The sequence below is a fragment of the Diadema antillarum genome, unplaced genomic scaffold, assembly GCF_040938485.1.
Source record: "Diadema antillarum isolate AM-2024a unplaced genomic scaffold, OU_Dant_1.0 scf00000024, whole genome shotgun sequence".
Classification (NCBI taxonomy): Eukaryota; Metazoa; Echinodermata; class Echinoidea; order Diadematoida; family Diadematidae; genus Diadema; species Diadema antillarum.
Genome location: NW_027270913.1, coordinates 2,023,364 through 2,041,504, shown reverse-complemented (window position 1 = coordinate 2,041,504; position 18,141 = coordinate 2,023,364). Strand labels below are relative to the sequence as shown.

General features: G+C 40.4%; 1 protein-coding gene and 1 pseudogene across 1 annotated transcript; both read left to right on the top strand.

Annotated features, from left to right (window-relative positions):
- Positions 1-219: 219 nt before the first annotated feature.
- LOC139732521 (solute carrier family 35 member G1-like) lies at positions 220-12,043 on the top strand (annotated as a pseudogene).
- On the top strand, positions 6,893-7,997 carry LOC139733005 (solute carrier family 35 member G1-like). The gene has a single exon (XM_071643848.1). The coding sequence runs from the start codon at positions 6,894-6,896 to the stop codon at positions 7,584-7,586; it is 693 nt and encodes a 230-aa protein (XP_071499949.1). The 5' UTR covers position 6,893; the 3' UTR covers positions 7,587-7,997.
- Positions 12,044-18,141: the final 6,098 nt, after the last annotated feature.

The following is an 18,141-nucleotide window of genomic DNA, read 5'->3' as shown; positions in this document are numbered from 1 at the left end:
GTAGTAAAAAAGCGTAACCACTACCCAATAAAAATGAATCACCCCATCTACGTCAAGCGAGTATTGGACGGTGAGTTAATTGAACGGTTTATCATGGCATAGGTTGTAGAATATATCGCAAAGGTACATAGTCCATCCTTCAAGACTGTCAAGAAAACAAACAAAGACCATAATTACGCTCGATGATTGTGCTGCCATTAATTTCAGGCTAAACTACGAAGAGCGAGACCTCAGTGGTCTTTATTCCGTCATGCGCCACCCAAACTGCACGGATGTTCTTTTGAATTTCAGTCAAACAGGTTTTACATCGGAGTCAAGGAAACTGTTCATTGATTTAATGCAACAATTTTTGTGCCAGGTAAGTTCATAAAACTTAAGTTCTCTGCGTGACTATGAGTACAACAACGGTGGGTATATTTATTTGATTACCGGTACTATACTTGTAAAGTACAGGCGTACGATCATACGACCTACAGTACGCTGCATTAGCACATGTAGCACATAATGATCACGATATCTACGGTCTCAGCACTGTTTACTGTTTTTAAACTTCAGCAGAGCAGTATCTACACACAATAAAGAAGTACACCCCCCCCCAACCTTTCACCAAAGTAGTGTAACGTTTGAGCGAGGCGGTTTTGAGCAAGATAATTCTGCAGGGATATATATATATATATATATATATATATATATATATATATATATCCGTTGGGTATATATCCGTCGGGAATATATGGTTTGTTGAGGGTCGAAAAGTGCTCAATGCTGTAAAGCAGAGCATATTCAGACAAGGCACCAAAACACAGGTACGCCTATATATATATATATATATATATATATATATATATATATATATGTATATATATATATATATATATATATATATATATATATATACTTTAGTTCTCGATATCGCCAATTAATACCAAGGTGCCATGCGGCGAGCAGCGTTTTTAATGCATTACGGGGTAGGTCAGGCATAAGTCAGGGGAGTTTTGGCTGCATATATGCACTCAGGTCACGTTCCGTCATTATCCAGGGGTGTTTTTGTTGCTGATTTTTTTTCCGCTTTCCATCATGTGACCAGCACATTGAAGCCTTGCAGTAGTGAACCATGACTCTAGTGACCGCATATCAGTAAAATTTTGACATTTCAAACTCGTTTCTTTTGGTTTAATTCTAAATAAACAGAAGAAAAAGCAGCAACGAAAGAAAAACAGACGGAAATTGCATTGAATCGCATGGGAACTACCTCGCAAGACAACCGGAAGCGACAATACATACCGAAAATCCCACAGTGCATCTGTGACATCGCAGGGCCCTGCAGCGCGCGCAGATTTTTATTTATTCATTTATTCTATTTATCTTTTTTTTTTTTGCGCATTGATGATACCGAGAATTGACTATTAAACTTTTGTGTGACAATGAGAATAATTTGTTTTGTAATGAGTTGTTGAGCACACATAAAATATAAAAGGGTCATTCTGAAAAGTAGCAGTACTCACTTTTGGAGAGTCCGTGAAACATTTCGCTTCTGGTGTACGTTTGTTCAAATGCTGTTCTAGTTTATTAGCTATCCTGGTAATTTCATGTGTTTTTTTTTTTTTTTCTGACGGGTGAGCAAAATTTAATAAGTGCTCTATTATGCATATCTTAACACAGATCACTCGTTTTCACACAGAAGTTTGTAAATAAGTGCAGAAATCCCCTTTGGCAATAAGTTTCCGCCAATCATTTTTGTTTAAAGGTTACGGCATTTTGATTATTTATTCTGAGTGTGTACATATATTAAGAGGGGGATGTGATCGTTTTGGCGAGGGAGTGTACTACCGTCAGTGATTTGAAGAATGGTGGATAATATAGTGCATGAGGTCGGTAATACCGATATCCCTGATGGTCACTTTCAGGTAAAAACAAAAGACATTCAAACTGTCCATACCTACGTAGATGACTCATTCAAATCAGAGGTGAAAGAATTCACATTTTGAATCCCTTCCCCCCGCAAAAAAAAAATAGAAAAGAAAATAACATGTGCGATATTACAGTATTATTGTAATTGCGTTTGTGTGTGGTCATACATACATCTCTTAACAGATACCCCACACGTATAATATGTACACACATATCCACACTATAGCTTATGACCACACGAGCATTGAGAGTCAAAAATTTATGGGACGAACACTGTACTATCAGACTTTGGCTTATAGCTCAGTCGGTAGAGCACGGGTCTAGCAATCTGGAGGTCTCGGGTTCGAATCCCGATGGAAACCCATTTGAGAATCACTCATTTATGGTCAGTTTTTCCTTTGTTTGTTTTCATATCATATCATGGTCAACTTTTTGGTGGTCTTCCGATGTGGTAGTCTTAAAAAAAAACTGAAGAAAAACATAAAAGAATTAAAATCATTGAAAAAAAACCCTACAAGATTGAAATAAACCGTTATAGTCACGTAAAAGCACGTAGCTGAAACGCGTGCAGTTATCAGGCACTGGGCCGCGAGATATTCTCCCTTAATCTAGACTAGAAAAACCACATTAATCGATGTGCAGACATAAAGACAAAATTATCGCTCGGACCATCAAAATCATAAGATTTTTCAAGAAGTGATGGTCCGACATGTATTTTGAGTGGCCCGAAGCCACTGGGTCATCTCTAATGCCAATATGATACAGTATAATGCCGATATATTGATATATCCCCTCTAAGTAACTGTTCCCGTTCTAGGGTGCAAAGCTTATGATTCCGAAGGAAGTTCGAGGAGGAAGAAGATAGCAATAACAATCAAGTTATATAAACGATAATGACGGAAAGGAAAAACGTGTCTGCGTGTGCTATTGCGTGTCTGGTACAATGCTATTAAGGTCAATGGGTGGTTGAGGTGGAGTGGCAATGCATGTCCCTTCCCAGTCTGTTATAGAAATTTGTGCTAAGTTTGTGGTGTTTCATTTTGTTTTTCCGGCTACCTCTCAAGAGGTGCATTCTGATATAAAATTGTTGTCATCTTGATAGACTGCAGTGAGAAATGGATACATGTACAAATTAAAATATGTTAGCTTGTAGTGCGTCTCTTTTTGTTGACATACCCTCTTTTCTGTAATGTTTATTTTTTTTATATAAATCGCTTGGTGCAACTCATACAACTTATATTTTCCTTTGCCAATTTCAAAGTTTGTTTAACTTTAAGCAAAAAAATAAGTAAGTAAATAAATAAATAAATAAATAAATCCATTTCCATTATTTAATCATATATACCAGTCCAGTTAAGCACCAGTTCACATTCTATTAGTTGTTGTCCAAAGATGATTGATAAAGAGAGAGCCTTCCTTCCGTTTAAAGAAGGAGATAACCCCCCCCCCCCACACACACACACACACTTTCATAATTTGTCCCCTTTATGTCCGTACTGAGTAAAGGACCATCAGGGTTTGTAAGGATATCACTGTGTGAGAGTGTTTTAGCTTTGTTCTGTAATGCCAGCATCAAAGCAGAAGGGAGGGGAGGGGGATGACAACATCAACAAGAAAAGCAAAATACGCCAGTCATGTGCATGTGCCCTTTCCTCTTTCGGGCAGGGAGGGTCACAGTCCACTGATTGTCAACCGATGTAACAAAGTTGAACCAGCTTGTGTAGCAAAACAGACTCTGTTCCTGACAGCCGAAGACTATGTACCCTCCCCTTTGTACAAACATTGGAACGATATCAAGGCTGAAGCTTTTTTTACCAACTGAAAGGGGCCGCAAATAGTTATGTTTATGATTTGTCAACAAAATGAGCTGGCTTTTTTTTTTTTTTTTTTTTTTTACTCAATCAATCTCGTTACACCCACTAGTCTTTGTTCAAGATTTACTTGCTGTTCTCATGGTGGCCTACAGTCAGTTTTGGATTTTCATCACAGACAGAGTCCTCTTTAATACAAGAAGACATCTATCTATCTAGCTATCTATGTAGCCTTAGTCCGGGGATATGTTGGTTTTTTTTTTTCAGAAAAAAATCTCTCTTGTCAGCAAGTAAATTGGCAAATCTAATTTTCACGTCATAAACATGTAGTTCGATCTTGGAGGAGGTTTAGATGGAACATGTGAAATTCTTTCAGTCTCCACTACTATCCGAAAGCATATTAATAAACAAAAATGTCAATTTTAGAAACTAAAAGAACTCTAATCATTTGTCATATTTTGCCAATTAAAGAATGAGTGATAATTTTACATATATTATTTACAGGCTTTTGAGTCATCCTTTTTCTACCTAACTAATAGTTATGATATAAATGAGTTAATGACAAGAAGTCATACGAAAGATCTTTTTTTTTTCTACCTCGTGAAAAATTAAGGACGTAGTGGTATAATGCTACAGTGTTAAGATTGAAATTTAAAAAAAAAAAAGAACTTAGACTTAATTGAAGTAACATGTTGAAATGTATGTATACATATGAATATCATATAAAAACTCACCAACTATTGCTGGCTTATTTTTTGCACATCTCTGTCAACGTTATGAAATTTCATAGTTTTCATAGTTGTACATTGCATGCTGTCATAATATGTGTAGTATGAAGTTTCCAGGTGCTGACTTGCAGCTATAGAAGCGGAACATATATCCAGAACACATTAGCGTTTTATTGTTTTAAGGTCAAATAGGAATTTACAATACTGAGACACGTGACAACTCATGTAAAGAGGGGAGTATACCCCGTGTGTCTATTGATCTAATCAATAAAGATTCTGAAGATAACATCATAAATATAGAATTATGCGGACAGTTCAATCCAATAGTGTAGTCAGGTAGTTTGGTATCTTCAAAGTTGTTCAATTCACCTCTAATAAATTACCAAACTTGTCCTGAACTGTTCATGCAGACATACACAAGTAAACACGAATTCATCTTGGTAGTCATGTCTTATCCTTAGTTAAATAATTTTGAACATTTCCCGTTTTAGAAATCTTGCAAAAACGCCTCGGAATGCGTTATGTCTGTTCTATTCTATTTCTATTGGCAGATTGTACGTTACATGCAGCTTTATAACTCATACATTGCTATTGTACGAATTTCGAGGAGTTCGAAATTGTTACGAAAAATATCACGTGCACACAATGCCAACCGTTGCCCCTGGACCCAGAGAGGAACATTAACACGGTTCTTGACCCCCCCCCCTCCCCAGTACACACTCACACACACATTTTAAAACACTCCTTGGCCCTTGTAGAATAGTGATGTAAGTCATGTTTTTATTTTCTACCACATTCAGAGTGTTCTCAACTGACCGTTTGTTTCTAATTGTTCGTGTTGATTGACCCTGACTAGAATCGAAGATTATCCAAGTGATTGTCGAGAGAAACAGAAAGTGCCGATAATTGTTGTTTGCACCGAAGTTTTGTGGACATCAGTCGTAGGTCACCTTTAGCGCCGAATTTTCGGTTGGTGCACATCTTCTCTTTCGCCCTTGGCATGTTGCAAATGGGTTGACAGAATTTTTTGGTCCGCAGCAGCAAGCAGAACTGATTCGTGACAGCAGGGAGTTACAAAGACCAAATTTTAAGCAGTTAAGTATTTCAGGTAGCCACATGACTCTCGGTAGGTACTGTGGATGCTTTGGTCTTGTTTTCTTAAGGATCCTATAGAATCCTGATTTAATAATGCTGATTCACGTCGTTATATATCACGATGTGATTCAGCATTAAATGATACAACGCGGTGTGACCCGCGTTTCGCAAGTCATGCTCCGTATAAAATGTGGCTGTCGTTGTGAGTTGCACAGTTCTTACATTATCTTTAAAACTTTTTCTGTTCAACAGCAGTCTTATTACATATTCTGGCAGGGTATTCTAATGAGTGAGTTTAATCTTTCTAATCGTGCAAAGAATTTGGATGGACTTTCCTGGGATGTTGCAGTTTGATAAACAGACGGTTAACGAGATAGCATGGAGAACTTTCTGCTCAATTAACTAATGATTGTGATGCGGTAATTATGACAATAGTTGCGGACGTCGTGCACGTCGTCCACGCGATCTTGAAAGGTTTAACTAGGATCGTTTGTTACCTCTTGACAGACCAGTGAGGTTGAAGCCCTGTTAACTTCATTTGAATCGATGCTGCCGACAAGACACAGAGGGTCCAAATTCTGTTAAAACGACGCGTTGACAAAAGGGAATAAAGAGAGGATCGGGGGCATGGTGGTTTAATGAAGAAGACGTGACTATAGAAAGCCCACCAGCGGCCAAACTGCTATTTTCGATGTCATCCGCAGGACCGGTAAGACGCGCTCGGGACACGGTTCCGGAGGACCGAGAGGCATTTCCAGATATGGCTACTACTACTTCCCCCGAGGACAAGCACCATGGAGAGAGTTTGACCTTGCGAATGCGTTCGTCTCAGAGGTCGTGCCCTTCAACATCTGGCCGAACGTGTCTCATCCCGCCACCGGGTGATGATGAAACTACAAAGACCGATTGCGCCGTGTTGACGGGAGTGGAAAATTGGGGCTACGAGAAATCATCGGATGCAGAGGAGAGAGAAAACTCTTGTACCTCTGCAGCTTCCGCGAGCACGACACACCGATCGGGTGGCAAGGAAATCGATGGCGCTGAAGATGTCGTTTCGTCCACGCCATCATTCTCCAAGGTAGACCACGATAAGAAACACTCATGCTCAATAGGTGACCAGAGGGGCATCCTCTACGCCTTGTTATCCACCGTCATGCTGTCGCTAGGTAGCATATGCGTTGCACTACTCTCGGGTGCTGTGGGATCAAATGAAGTCGCATTTGTCTCTGCATTCATCCAGTTCCTGTGCTCTCTCTCAATGGGAACCTTCCAGAATGTGTCTTACAGGATGACGAGGAAGGCATTCGGCGCAGTCATGATGCGATCCATCGCCGGGTCGGCTGCAGTGATGCTATCGTACTATGCCTACCAAGTGATGCCGGTGGGGAACGCCAAAGCCATCATGTATAGTTCCCCCGTCTTTACCGCATTCTTCAGCTGCATCATCCTTCACGAAGCGTGCACGGCTCTCGATGTCGTGGTCTCATGTGTGACGCTATCAGGTGTGCTTCTCGTCATCCAACCGTCGTTCATCTTTGGCGGGGAGGAGGCCACTTCCTCCTCGATCTTCGGGCCGATTGCCTGCCTCTTGTGGGCATGCCTTGCAGGAATAATATTCATCTTGTTGAAAAAGATTGGTAAATACAGAGTACAGCCACTAACACTCCTCACAATCTACACCTTCATATTTATGCTGGCCTCAGCTTGTACCGCGACGGCCCTTCATGAGTGGGTGATACCTCGTTGCGGGAGGGACCGAATCATACTTGTCGCCAATGGCGTGGTCACGTTTGTCTCCCAGTTCGCAGTCACCGTTGCAGTGCATTACGAGAAGCCTACCACCGTGGCGCTGATCAGAACCAATGATGTCCTCTTCACGTTCATCCTGGAGTTCGCTATCTTCGGAATCGTCCCCAACTACATCACCGTCATCGGCGCCGTGCTTATAGTGGGCAGCTTGGTTGGAATCACGTTGAGAAAGTGGTGGTTGGAGAGGAAATCAGTGGAGAATAGAGAAAATCATTCAGACGCAGCTGAGTGAAAGCTCTTCCATGAGCGATGCTGTTGGGTACGAAAAGGGTTTTTTGTTCTGAGATTATTTCCATGAGGATACTGTCATCACCCTTGGATCACCACGCTTGGAGATAAAACATAGTTCACAAAAAGGCTCAAAATTCATTTTCCACCGTTTGAAATTCGCTTGCAATACATCAAAAGTATCTACCAAGAAACTTACCCGGCTGACGCGATTTGCCAGGATTAATGAGTTGTTTTGGAGTGTTTTGAGATCAAGCGTGTAGAATTATCTTGATCGTATGCATACGACTTTCATTTATCATCGTGGGTACACTCTTAAAATATTGGGTAAATTTAGTTGGGTATAATTGTTGATTGGTAAAAAAAAAAAATCAGCATTCTGGGCAATTATCGCCCAATTGAGCTTTTAGGTGATTAAACCAACATTGGGCAATTATCCTTACTTAAATATTGGGCGAATATTTACCAACAGAATTGGTAATGGAGAGTTGGGTACTTTTTGTCCCGCTGTGTAAGTGACGCATTCCCTTTGCGTGTTGGGTAATTTTTGTTGGGCAACTAATACTTAAGTAGAAATTCGTCTTATATGATTTACCAACATTATTTTGCACATTAAGCCTGGGTATTTCTTACCAGTACTTGGGTAATTTTGTTACGTTCCTTTCTAAGTTAGTAAATTTTCATGGACAAGTAAAAAAGTCTGTGCGTGTATGTGTATGTCTTAAAGCATTACAACTAAATGGCCCTATATAATTACGTGAATGAAATATTCCTGGTAGTAACTAGGTCAAGGATGTAGTCTAAGCCCAGATGTATTTGTAGGTATAAGCTTCACGACTAGCTGTAGGATTATGATAGGTTAGTTATGAACAATGTCTTGACATACAAATGTTCTGGTAAACACCCATACATCAAATAATTCAACACAAAATTAATTTTGTCAACAATATCTAATTGGGTAAAATTGGTTGGGCAAATGATTACCCAACTCAAAATATAACCAACAGTTGGGAAATTGCAAAGTTGGGTAAAGTCTGATTGGTCAACAGTTGATGGGCAATTTAAGTTGCCCAACCTAATAAAAAACTCATCACCCTACATCAGTTGGGCAGATTTTAACAAATAGTATTTTCCATCAAGCTACATATGAACCACTCTGAAGATCGTGAATGCTGTTCTGGCCCGATTTGCCAATTATCGATATGCGATTATGAAAAATTACTTAGCAACAACGATCGGGTAAGTTCTGAGATCATGGTATTCCTCCGAACCTTTTTGGCTATTATTTCGCATTTTTCTTTACCTATCTGCATCCCTGTTACAGCGTTATCTCACACATTCCTTATGTATGCGTGTACATTTTTGGAGCAATAATCGACAGTTCTGCGTGCCTACGGGAACAATGATTTCATTATTAAGTTTGAAGGGAATGAGCATGTAAACCTAGATGTCGGCTGTCATGGCAATGCACGTACCTTGTATGCGAGAAGCGCACATTTTGATGTGACAGGGATCCAACTTCGTTGACAAAATGTTCTAAACAACGGCATGATCGTCCCGGTGTGAGAAGTATCTATGTACTCTAAAGATACTTAACCATCGTGCTTACTATAGTTTATTTTTGGTTTCTTTATTCTTATAATTCTCTGCCTATCCATAGAAAGTATAGAATCATTATGTCAGCTGTGTCGCAAAGAGTATAATGGCTATACAGCTATGGCTTATACATAATTATCTAAAGACCATTTGAATAGTGTTTCAAAACTTGTGGAATTTATGACGCGACAGCGAGGTAAAGAATGTACGCTCACATGATGATATGTGAGCGTACATAATTTTTATAGTAGTCAAGCATGTCAAGTATACTGTTTCATGTTTACATACTTATCATAAGTCCATTTCAATGCCCAGCCCCATTGATTACAGTTGAAAACTGTCATCTTATCGAGTTAGGATGATGACGACGGCACAAGTTAGAGGCAGATAGCCGATTTGGTTTGAATTTAATGATCAAAATTTTAGACTCGATGGGCAGTGTAAACGCAGTAAAAAGCGCCATATAGATCAAGTACAAATTCGTCTCGCATTTTACCGGTAACAGTGAAAATCAGATAATTGTTCTTTCTCGGAAAGAAAAATGCAACGTTTTGTATAAGTATTTTACTTGCCTTGTTTAGACATTCATGTTACTAAATAAATGAAGTCACACTGTACACTATTGCCACAATAATACTTTGAAAATGCCCGCCATGACTTTAATTTACAAATTTCAAGAGGGTTCAATAACCAGATTTGATAGAATAGTTTAATCTTCATGTGTACCAACCTTGTAAACTGAAAAATTTCAATTTACATTTAGCTTTTCGCATACTACCAACCCAGTGTTTCCTAAATGGGGGTTATACTGGCTTTCAAATTCATGCTACCTCGTGTTTTCGTGTATAGAAATATATATGTCCCTGAGTCGGATACACAATATTGTATTTGACTCTTTCCTGCTCAGACTGTTAGTGTACTGGCTTAAGTACTTCTTACACGGGTACTAGTATTTTATTGGAATCAGGCGTAGAATATCTATGTATTTGATGTGAATCAGACAAAATTCCATTAAAATGCTACATGTTGCAAAATCATTATCTCTATCAATGCATAAAGAACTGAAATTAACATAGAGAAAATGATCCCAACCCTATCACTTCATGTTTACGATGCAGGAGATGCTATAATCTGTGTAATATCGAACAGTGTATACAAACGTCACTCTTTGATATTTCATTGTATGGTATAAGCTTGCATGTGATACCTGTCGCACACACACGCTCTCACAACTATCAAAATTAATGAAGTAACATTACAGCAAAGATAATTATAGTATCCGAGTTACAAGGTTCACAATTTGGTGTCGGAAAACAAAGAGTTTGTTGATGAATTCATTGCTAGATAACCAGAACTATGTATTCTATTTTCTCATTTTTTTTCTATGTTTCTATTTCTTTTGATTGATTATCAATCACTGCCAAAATCACAATCTCTCTTGTAATCCTCAGGGACGAGAATAGCACCAACCATCGAAAGTGACATGTTGCCGATCGAGCAAGAAACCATCCAAGAGAACATGGATTCTGCCCTAGAGTACGCAGACAATGACCGGAGCTCGCTTCAGGGAACCTGTTGTGTGTCGTCGCTGCAACCTTCCCCTACGTCTGATAGACAAAAGCTGGTTAAACCTCCTTCTGTTGAGGTCGCCTCGGCGAATTTGTTCGTTCGAGATGAAAGCCTTGGAATGGACAATTTTGGCTGCGAGGTCCTTTTTGATGAGGACAGAGAAACAAACGTCAATGACAAGGTGACGTCATCAGTATCGTCTGCTAGTTCGGTCGAGGGATTACATAAGAGAAGAGATGACACCACGGCTTCAGCGAAAAAAGACATTCCATCAAGTACTGCATCAAAGGAAAATGATCCGAGACCTTCTTGTTCGAATGGTAACTTTAAAGGCATCATTTATGCAATGATTTCGACTCTCATGTTGTCCTTTGGTAGCATGTGTGTAGCACTTCTTTCGGGATCCGTTGGATCCAATGAGGTTGCTTGTGTGTCGTCATTCATCATATTGTTGTGTTCCCTGTCCGCGGGCACCTTTCAGAACGTTTCTTTCCGGATGACGAGGAAGGCATTCCTGGTGATTATATTGCGATCCATCGCCGGGTCGGCTGCAGTGATGCTATCGTACTATGCCTACCAAGTGATGCCGGTGGGGAATGCCAAAGCCATCATGTACAGTTCTCCCGTCTTCACCGGATTCTTCAGCTGTATCATCCTCAACGAAGCGTGCACTGTCCTCGATGTTTTGTTCTCATGCGTGACACTATCGGGCGTCCTTCTGGTCATCCAACCGACGTTCATCTTCGGCGGCGAGGAGACTTCCTCCTCGATCTTCGGGCCGATTGCGAGTTTGATTTGCGCATGTCTCTCTGGATGATATTCATCATGTTGAAAAAGATTGGCAACTACAGAGTACACCCTCTTACACTGCTGACGATCTACTCTTTCATTTCGACCATAGCTGCCGGTTGCATCGCCACAGCTCTCCACGAGTGGGTGATACCACGTTGCGGGAGGGACCGCATCATACTGATCGCTAACGGTGCGATTCGGTTCTTGACACAGGTCACGATAACGCTCGCCATCAACAATGAAAGGCCGACCACTGTATCATTGATTAGAACAAACGACGTCTTTTTCACGTTCATCCTGGAGTATGCCATTTTCGGAATCGTTCCTAACTACATTACCGTCATGGGGGCCTTTCTGATTGTGGGTAGCTTGGTTGGGATTACATTGCGGAAGTGGTGGCTGGAAACAAAAGAAAGAGATAAAGGGAGTGAGAGCATATCTGACCCCGGTGAACAAGATCCCAAAGAAGAAATATCACAAGAAGAAAGAAGCCATATCGACTGAACATTGTATTTAACCGTTTGTATGTTATCACACATGCTGCTACTGCAGATACAAGTAAACAGGGGCGTCACCAGCTTTTTTTCAAGGGGGGTGCGTTTTGACACTAAATGTTCACGAGATTTTTTTTGACAGACATTTTGATTAGGAAGCTCTCAATCCCTAGACTTTTACTGTTTTTTTAGGGAAACCAAGCGGGGAAAGGGCACCGGTAGCTAGGATTTCATCTTGGGGGGGGGGGGGGGGGGGGGGGGGGGTTGGGGTAGTATGCGAGGGAGCGAGCAAGGGTGGGGGGAGTGTGTGTAAGTGCCGGAGAGGGTTGCACCCCTATATAAATGGATAATGGAAATGGTGTGAAACGACAAATTACTGGCAGCGATATCAGGGGAATGGCATAACGACTACATGCGAGCGAGCGGATCGAGCGAGCTTGAAAATTTTGACATTTTACAGTCCAAAAACTGCCGTTTGTAGCCATATTTTTTTGCTTTGTAAATTAAGGGGGGCGCACCGGGCGCAACTGCTGGCAATTACTGGCAGCAACATCAGGAGTGGCATAACAATTAAATGCGAGCGAGCGAAGAGAGCGAGCTTGAAAATTTTGACATTTTACAGTCCAAGTCCTAGTCCAAACGCTGCCATTTGGAGCCATCTTTTTTCGCTTTCGAAATAAAGGAGGGGTGGGGGCGCAACGGGCGCAACTGCCGGTAATTACTGGCAGCAACATCAGGAGAATTGCATAACAATTAAATGCGAGCGAGCGAGCGAGCGAGCTTGAAAATTTTGACATCTTACAGTCCAAAAACTGCCGTTTGTAGCCATATTTTTTTTTTTTTTTGCTTTGGAAATTAAGGGGGGTAGGGCGCACCGGGCGCAACTGCTGGCAATTACTGGCAGCAACATCAGGTGAATGGCATAACAATTAAATGCGAGCGAGCGAAGAGAGCGAGCTTGAAAATGTTGACATTTTACAGTCCAAACACTGCCATTTGGAGCCATATTTTTTCGCTTTCGAAATAAAGGAGGGGTGGGGGCGCAACGGGCGCAACTGCCGGTAATAACTGGCAGCAACATCAGGAGAATTGCATAACAATTAAATGCGAGCGAGCTTGAAAATTTTGACATTTTACAGTCCAAAAACTGCCGTTTGTAGCCGTATTTTTTTTTTGCTTTGGAAATTTAGGGGGCACATCGGGCGCATCTTACTGTTTGCAATTACTGGCAGCAACATCAGGTGAATGGCATAACAATTAGATGCGAGCGAGCGAAGAGAGCGAGCTTGAAAATTTTGACATTTTACAGACCCAAAACTGCCATTTGGAGCCATATTTTTTCGTTTTGGAAATAAAGGAGGTGGCAGCAATACTGGCAGCACTATCAGGAGAGCATAATGATTACATTCGAGCGAGCGGAACGAGCGAGCTTGAAAATATTACATTTTACCGTCCAAAAACTGCCGCTCTTTTCTTAGCCATATTTTGTCGCTTTGGAAATTAAGGGGGAGGGGCACCGGGCGGAACTGCTGGCAATTACTGGCAGCAACATCAGATGAATTGCATAACGATTAAATGCGAGCGAGCGAAGAGAGCGAGCTTGAAAATTTTACATTTTACAGTCCAAGAACTGCCGTTCTTAGCCATATTTTTTCGCTTTGGAAATTAAGGGGGGGGGAACGCAACGGGCGCAACTGCAGGCAATGGTATACTGGCAGCAACATCAGAAGAATGGCATAAAGATTAAATGCGAGCGAACGGAGCGAGCGAGCTTGAAAATTTTGACATTTTACAGTCCCCAAATTGCCGTTTGTAGCCATATTTTTTTGCTCTGGAAATTAAGGGGGGGGGGGCGTACCAGGCGCAACTGCCGGCAATTACTAGCAGCAACTTCAGGAGAATGGCATTACGATTAAATGCGAGCGAGAGGAGCGAGCGAGCTTGAAAGTTTTGACATTTTACTGTCCAAAAACTGCCGTTTGAAGCTATATTTTTTTTTTCGCTTTGGAAATTAAAGGGGGAGGGGGGGGGGACGCCCGGTGCGCCTGGTGCGCCTGGTGCGCCCCTCTCCCTGGATCCCCCATTGGTAGTCAAGGGTGTGGGTTTATGTTCATTGTTCTTATACTGTGGGAGGTTTGACCAGCGAGGTGGCGTCGAAGTGACCAAGCGGGGAAAGGATGTCCAAAATCTGCACTTTAGAGCATCCCCTAAACTAATTGTGCGTGTTTGTTTGTGTGTGTGTATTATATGTACATGGAAAAGTTAGGAATTAGCCCAGGTCAAGTCTTTTTATTGGCAATGCAAGACATTTTTACATAGACTAGCATGTAAAGCAACACTGCAAAATCAATGATCTAGCTTTGACATTCTACATCACATTGCGCAACATTGTAGCCACTCTTCGTTCGGATGTACTGAGTACACTGCGCACATCCTGCTTATATGCAGAATGCCAACCAGGAATCACGCTGAATCACAATCTCTTGTCGGATCCGGGCATTTTGAACAATGTTTCACACTATATACCTATCTAATTATGGTTAAAAGAAATCATAGAAAAATATCTTATTTCTTGATCACCTTTTCATTCAAAAGCAGTTTACTAACACCTGAATTACTATTTCGGTATACTATCTTTTACCAGCGGATTGGGAGGGGGGCGCACCCCCCCCCCCCCCCCCTCCGTAGTTACTCCACTGCTTTTGGGTGAAATAATTGGACAAATTTCTTGAATTCTAACAAAAAAGCAAGAAAATCTTTTCATTGCGGGAATTATGATTATGTGGGGTGGGGCAAATGGTGCGCTTGCCTTCCAATATTTTTATGGGGGCAACATTTTTGTTTTCTTTCAAAAGCAAGAAAATCTTCTCATTTCGGGAATTATTAATTATGGGGGGGGGGGCAAAATTAAAATATGCTTGCCCCTCCAATATTTTTATGGGGGTAACTTTTTGTTTTTCTGTCAAAAAAAAAGATACGAAAATCTTCTCGTCTCTGGAATTATGGAGGGGGGGGGGGAGGGGAGGTGGGCAAAATGATATGCTTGCCCCTCCATTTTTTAAAATCTTTTGCTAATGAGGCTAAGGCTCGCTCTTGGGTTGGCAATATGGATTGGTCAGAAGTAACGTACATAGACCCTACATACTTGTAAGTAGCACACGTAGGCCTACATGCAAACGTGTATAAGTGCTCCGTATCGTACGGATGTACAGTACGGTCGATAAATAGTAAACACTGTAGAATATTAATAGATAAAATCAGTGCTGCCAGAACCAGGGGTGCGAATTGATTTGTGTGTGTGTGTGTGTGTGTCCCTGGTGCAAAATATAAAAAAAAAATAGAAAAGAGTAATTATTTAGTGTCCGGCGTTGAGGTCGCTCGCAGACTGATTTTTTTTTTTTTTTTTTTTTTAAGGATCTGAAGGGGGGTGCGTTCGCACCCAACGCACCCCCCCTGGTGACGCCCATGGTAAAATGCAATTCACTTGCTGTGAATATTATTGCGACATCGTTATATGATGGTAGAAGATGTTTGCAGAGCCTGGAATGAATGTGTGTGTGACTGTGTGTGTGTGTGTGTGTGTGTGTGTGTGTGTGCTTCTGAAATATGTTCGTGATACCTATAGAGGCTGTGATCCTCCTTTGTAACACGGCTGATGTCCAAAACAATCTGAATTGCACTGTGCAAGTCATGTTTAGATAGGCACAGTGTCTACTATAGTAAAAAAAAATATATATATTCGTAACAATAATTGCAGGTCATCGTTGTTCTTACTGCACCCCTGATATATAACGGTGTGTTTTATATGTATTACATAACTGTCATACTGTGGCATATTGTCATGCAGATTATTACTCATTCAGTCGAAGCGTAACCTCCAAATTCTTATGTATCAGAAAACTGGATCTGAAGCTGTGCTTCATGAATACAAATGATTAAAAGCGCTCTGGATCCGCCACTGGATAAGCACTTGGATGCTATTACGCTATGTAGGCCTATATCGAGATGTTTGACCAGTACGTCGCTTTCCGTATTTCCTATACAAACCACACAAATCGTGTGACATTATTTTCTGAACACTCACAAACATTTTGAATAACAAAAGAATTGCTGTTAATCTTTCTGTGATGTTGTCAAAGAAACTGAAATGATTAGAAATACAAGAAAACAAAGAACACAAAGAAAACAAGTTGTAATAAGCTTTTACCAAAGAACATAGTGACCGCTTTATCCTTTAACATATATAATCATATGTAATATCATAGTCTTCTCTTTTTTTCTGAAACAGGCCGGGTATTATCCTGAAGGCATCAAAACGTAAAGCCCCTTGAACACAGCAAGAGATCATTACCATTATCCAATATTTTGAGCAAATATGATAGATAATATGTTTGTTTAATCTGTAGGTCCATGGTTTAATCAGTGATTACCGTCATTTTTCACGTGTTGCAAATGGGGATTATGATTAATGCAAGTTACATCTGAGTCATTTCATTATTGTTTAGACAACCTGCAACCTGTATACTAATATTTTATGACGATTTCACCACGCCCCTTGATGCCAATATCCTGATCGAGCAATTGCAAGTCATTCTATGACTTAGATATAAGATTGTTTGCTCGAGCTAAGTCCATGTGTAAGTGACTAAGCATTGGCAGAAGGGACGGATTTCGTGTCTTTTTAACTGATGGGCACAATGGTTTGAATTCGCGAAAGTAGTTTTAAACAGCAGCCAATCGATTCGGGATGTGCAAGTTTCAACTGGGTGAGAACGTATGACGTAAATTATTACGTAGTCAACTGACATTCGATACTAAACGCACACTGACACGGGTATGTGTATGGTCCGCCTATTTCTTATTTCATTCCTCAGACTTAATCTAATTATATTTAACTTACCTTAATGGATTAGGGTCAATTCTTATGTTTGAACTAAATATCTTCAGTGTGCTTTTCATTTCATATATTTCTATTCACTCAAAATCCCCACGTTACCTCTTCATCACCAAATATTATGATGCTCTTGAGCTTCCACAATGTTTGTTGAAATAGCGTCATAAATGAGAATACAATGTCATGTATCTGTTACCTTTTTTTGCTTAACCCATACTGTGCTTTGTTCGCTTTAATAGCAAGTATACACGGGAGTGTTTTCTACGACAATTGGCACAGATATAATGAAGCTACTTTTGTTTATGAACAGAGGTTACCTAATTTCCCTAATCTCCACCTCTGTGCACCATCATGATTGTGGTAGATTGAGGGCCAATGCTAAGTCCGAGTGGGCTGGTTATTAAATCTGCAAGTGAAGAGTTTTATCGCAAAACGAGCTACCTCCATTCCTGTTAAGTTGAGATATTTGTGATTAAAGCTGCTAAAAACAAAGTAAATAACAAGAAAATACAGGATATCTTTAATCATAATTTCTAGAATATTCCTTGTTATGTCACAATTAAGTGAGGTATTACTGGAAAGGTTTAATTGTATCTGATCTATCTGATGATGAACTTACTTTGAAATGTTTAAAAATGGCGCTTAGATCATTTTGCGACGAAATATTTTTGCAATAAAACAAAACAAGTTTTAATGGATTATTGAATGCTGATGAAACATCTTGGCCAGTTAAGATTAAAACCAGAGGGTTAAAGGGTTAACAACGTTATTTGATGAATCAGATAGATGTTATTCTTCAATCACAATATTGTAACCTTCATAATGTATGTACATAATCATGACAATGCGATGAGTTAAATGGCAGTGAATACATGTAACAATATTGATATAAAAATGAAAGAAAGTATACCTGGGGTTGTTTTGGTTTGTTTGTTTGTCTGCTTGCTTGCTTTTGTGTGTGTGTGTGTGTGTGTGTGTGTGTGTGTGTGTGTTTTCCTGCGGACTGGTTGGTGTACCTGACGCAGCTGAGCATCATCAAACTGACTTTTCTCTGCCTGTTACGCCCGCCCTCTATCGATCGTCCGTTGTACAGTCTGCTCTGAAGGTCTCACACCTGTACAGGGCCTACATCCAGAGGAAAACACCACAAAAACAAAATGCAAACAAACAAACAACAAAACAGAAAATACACAAAACATTCACGGTCTTTCCTG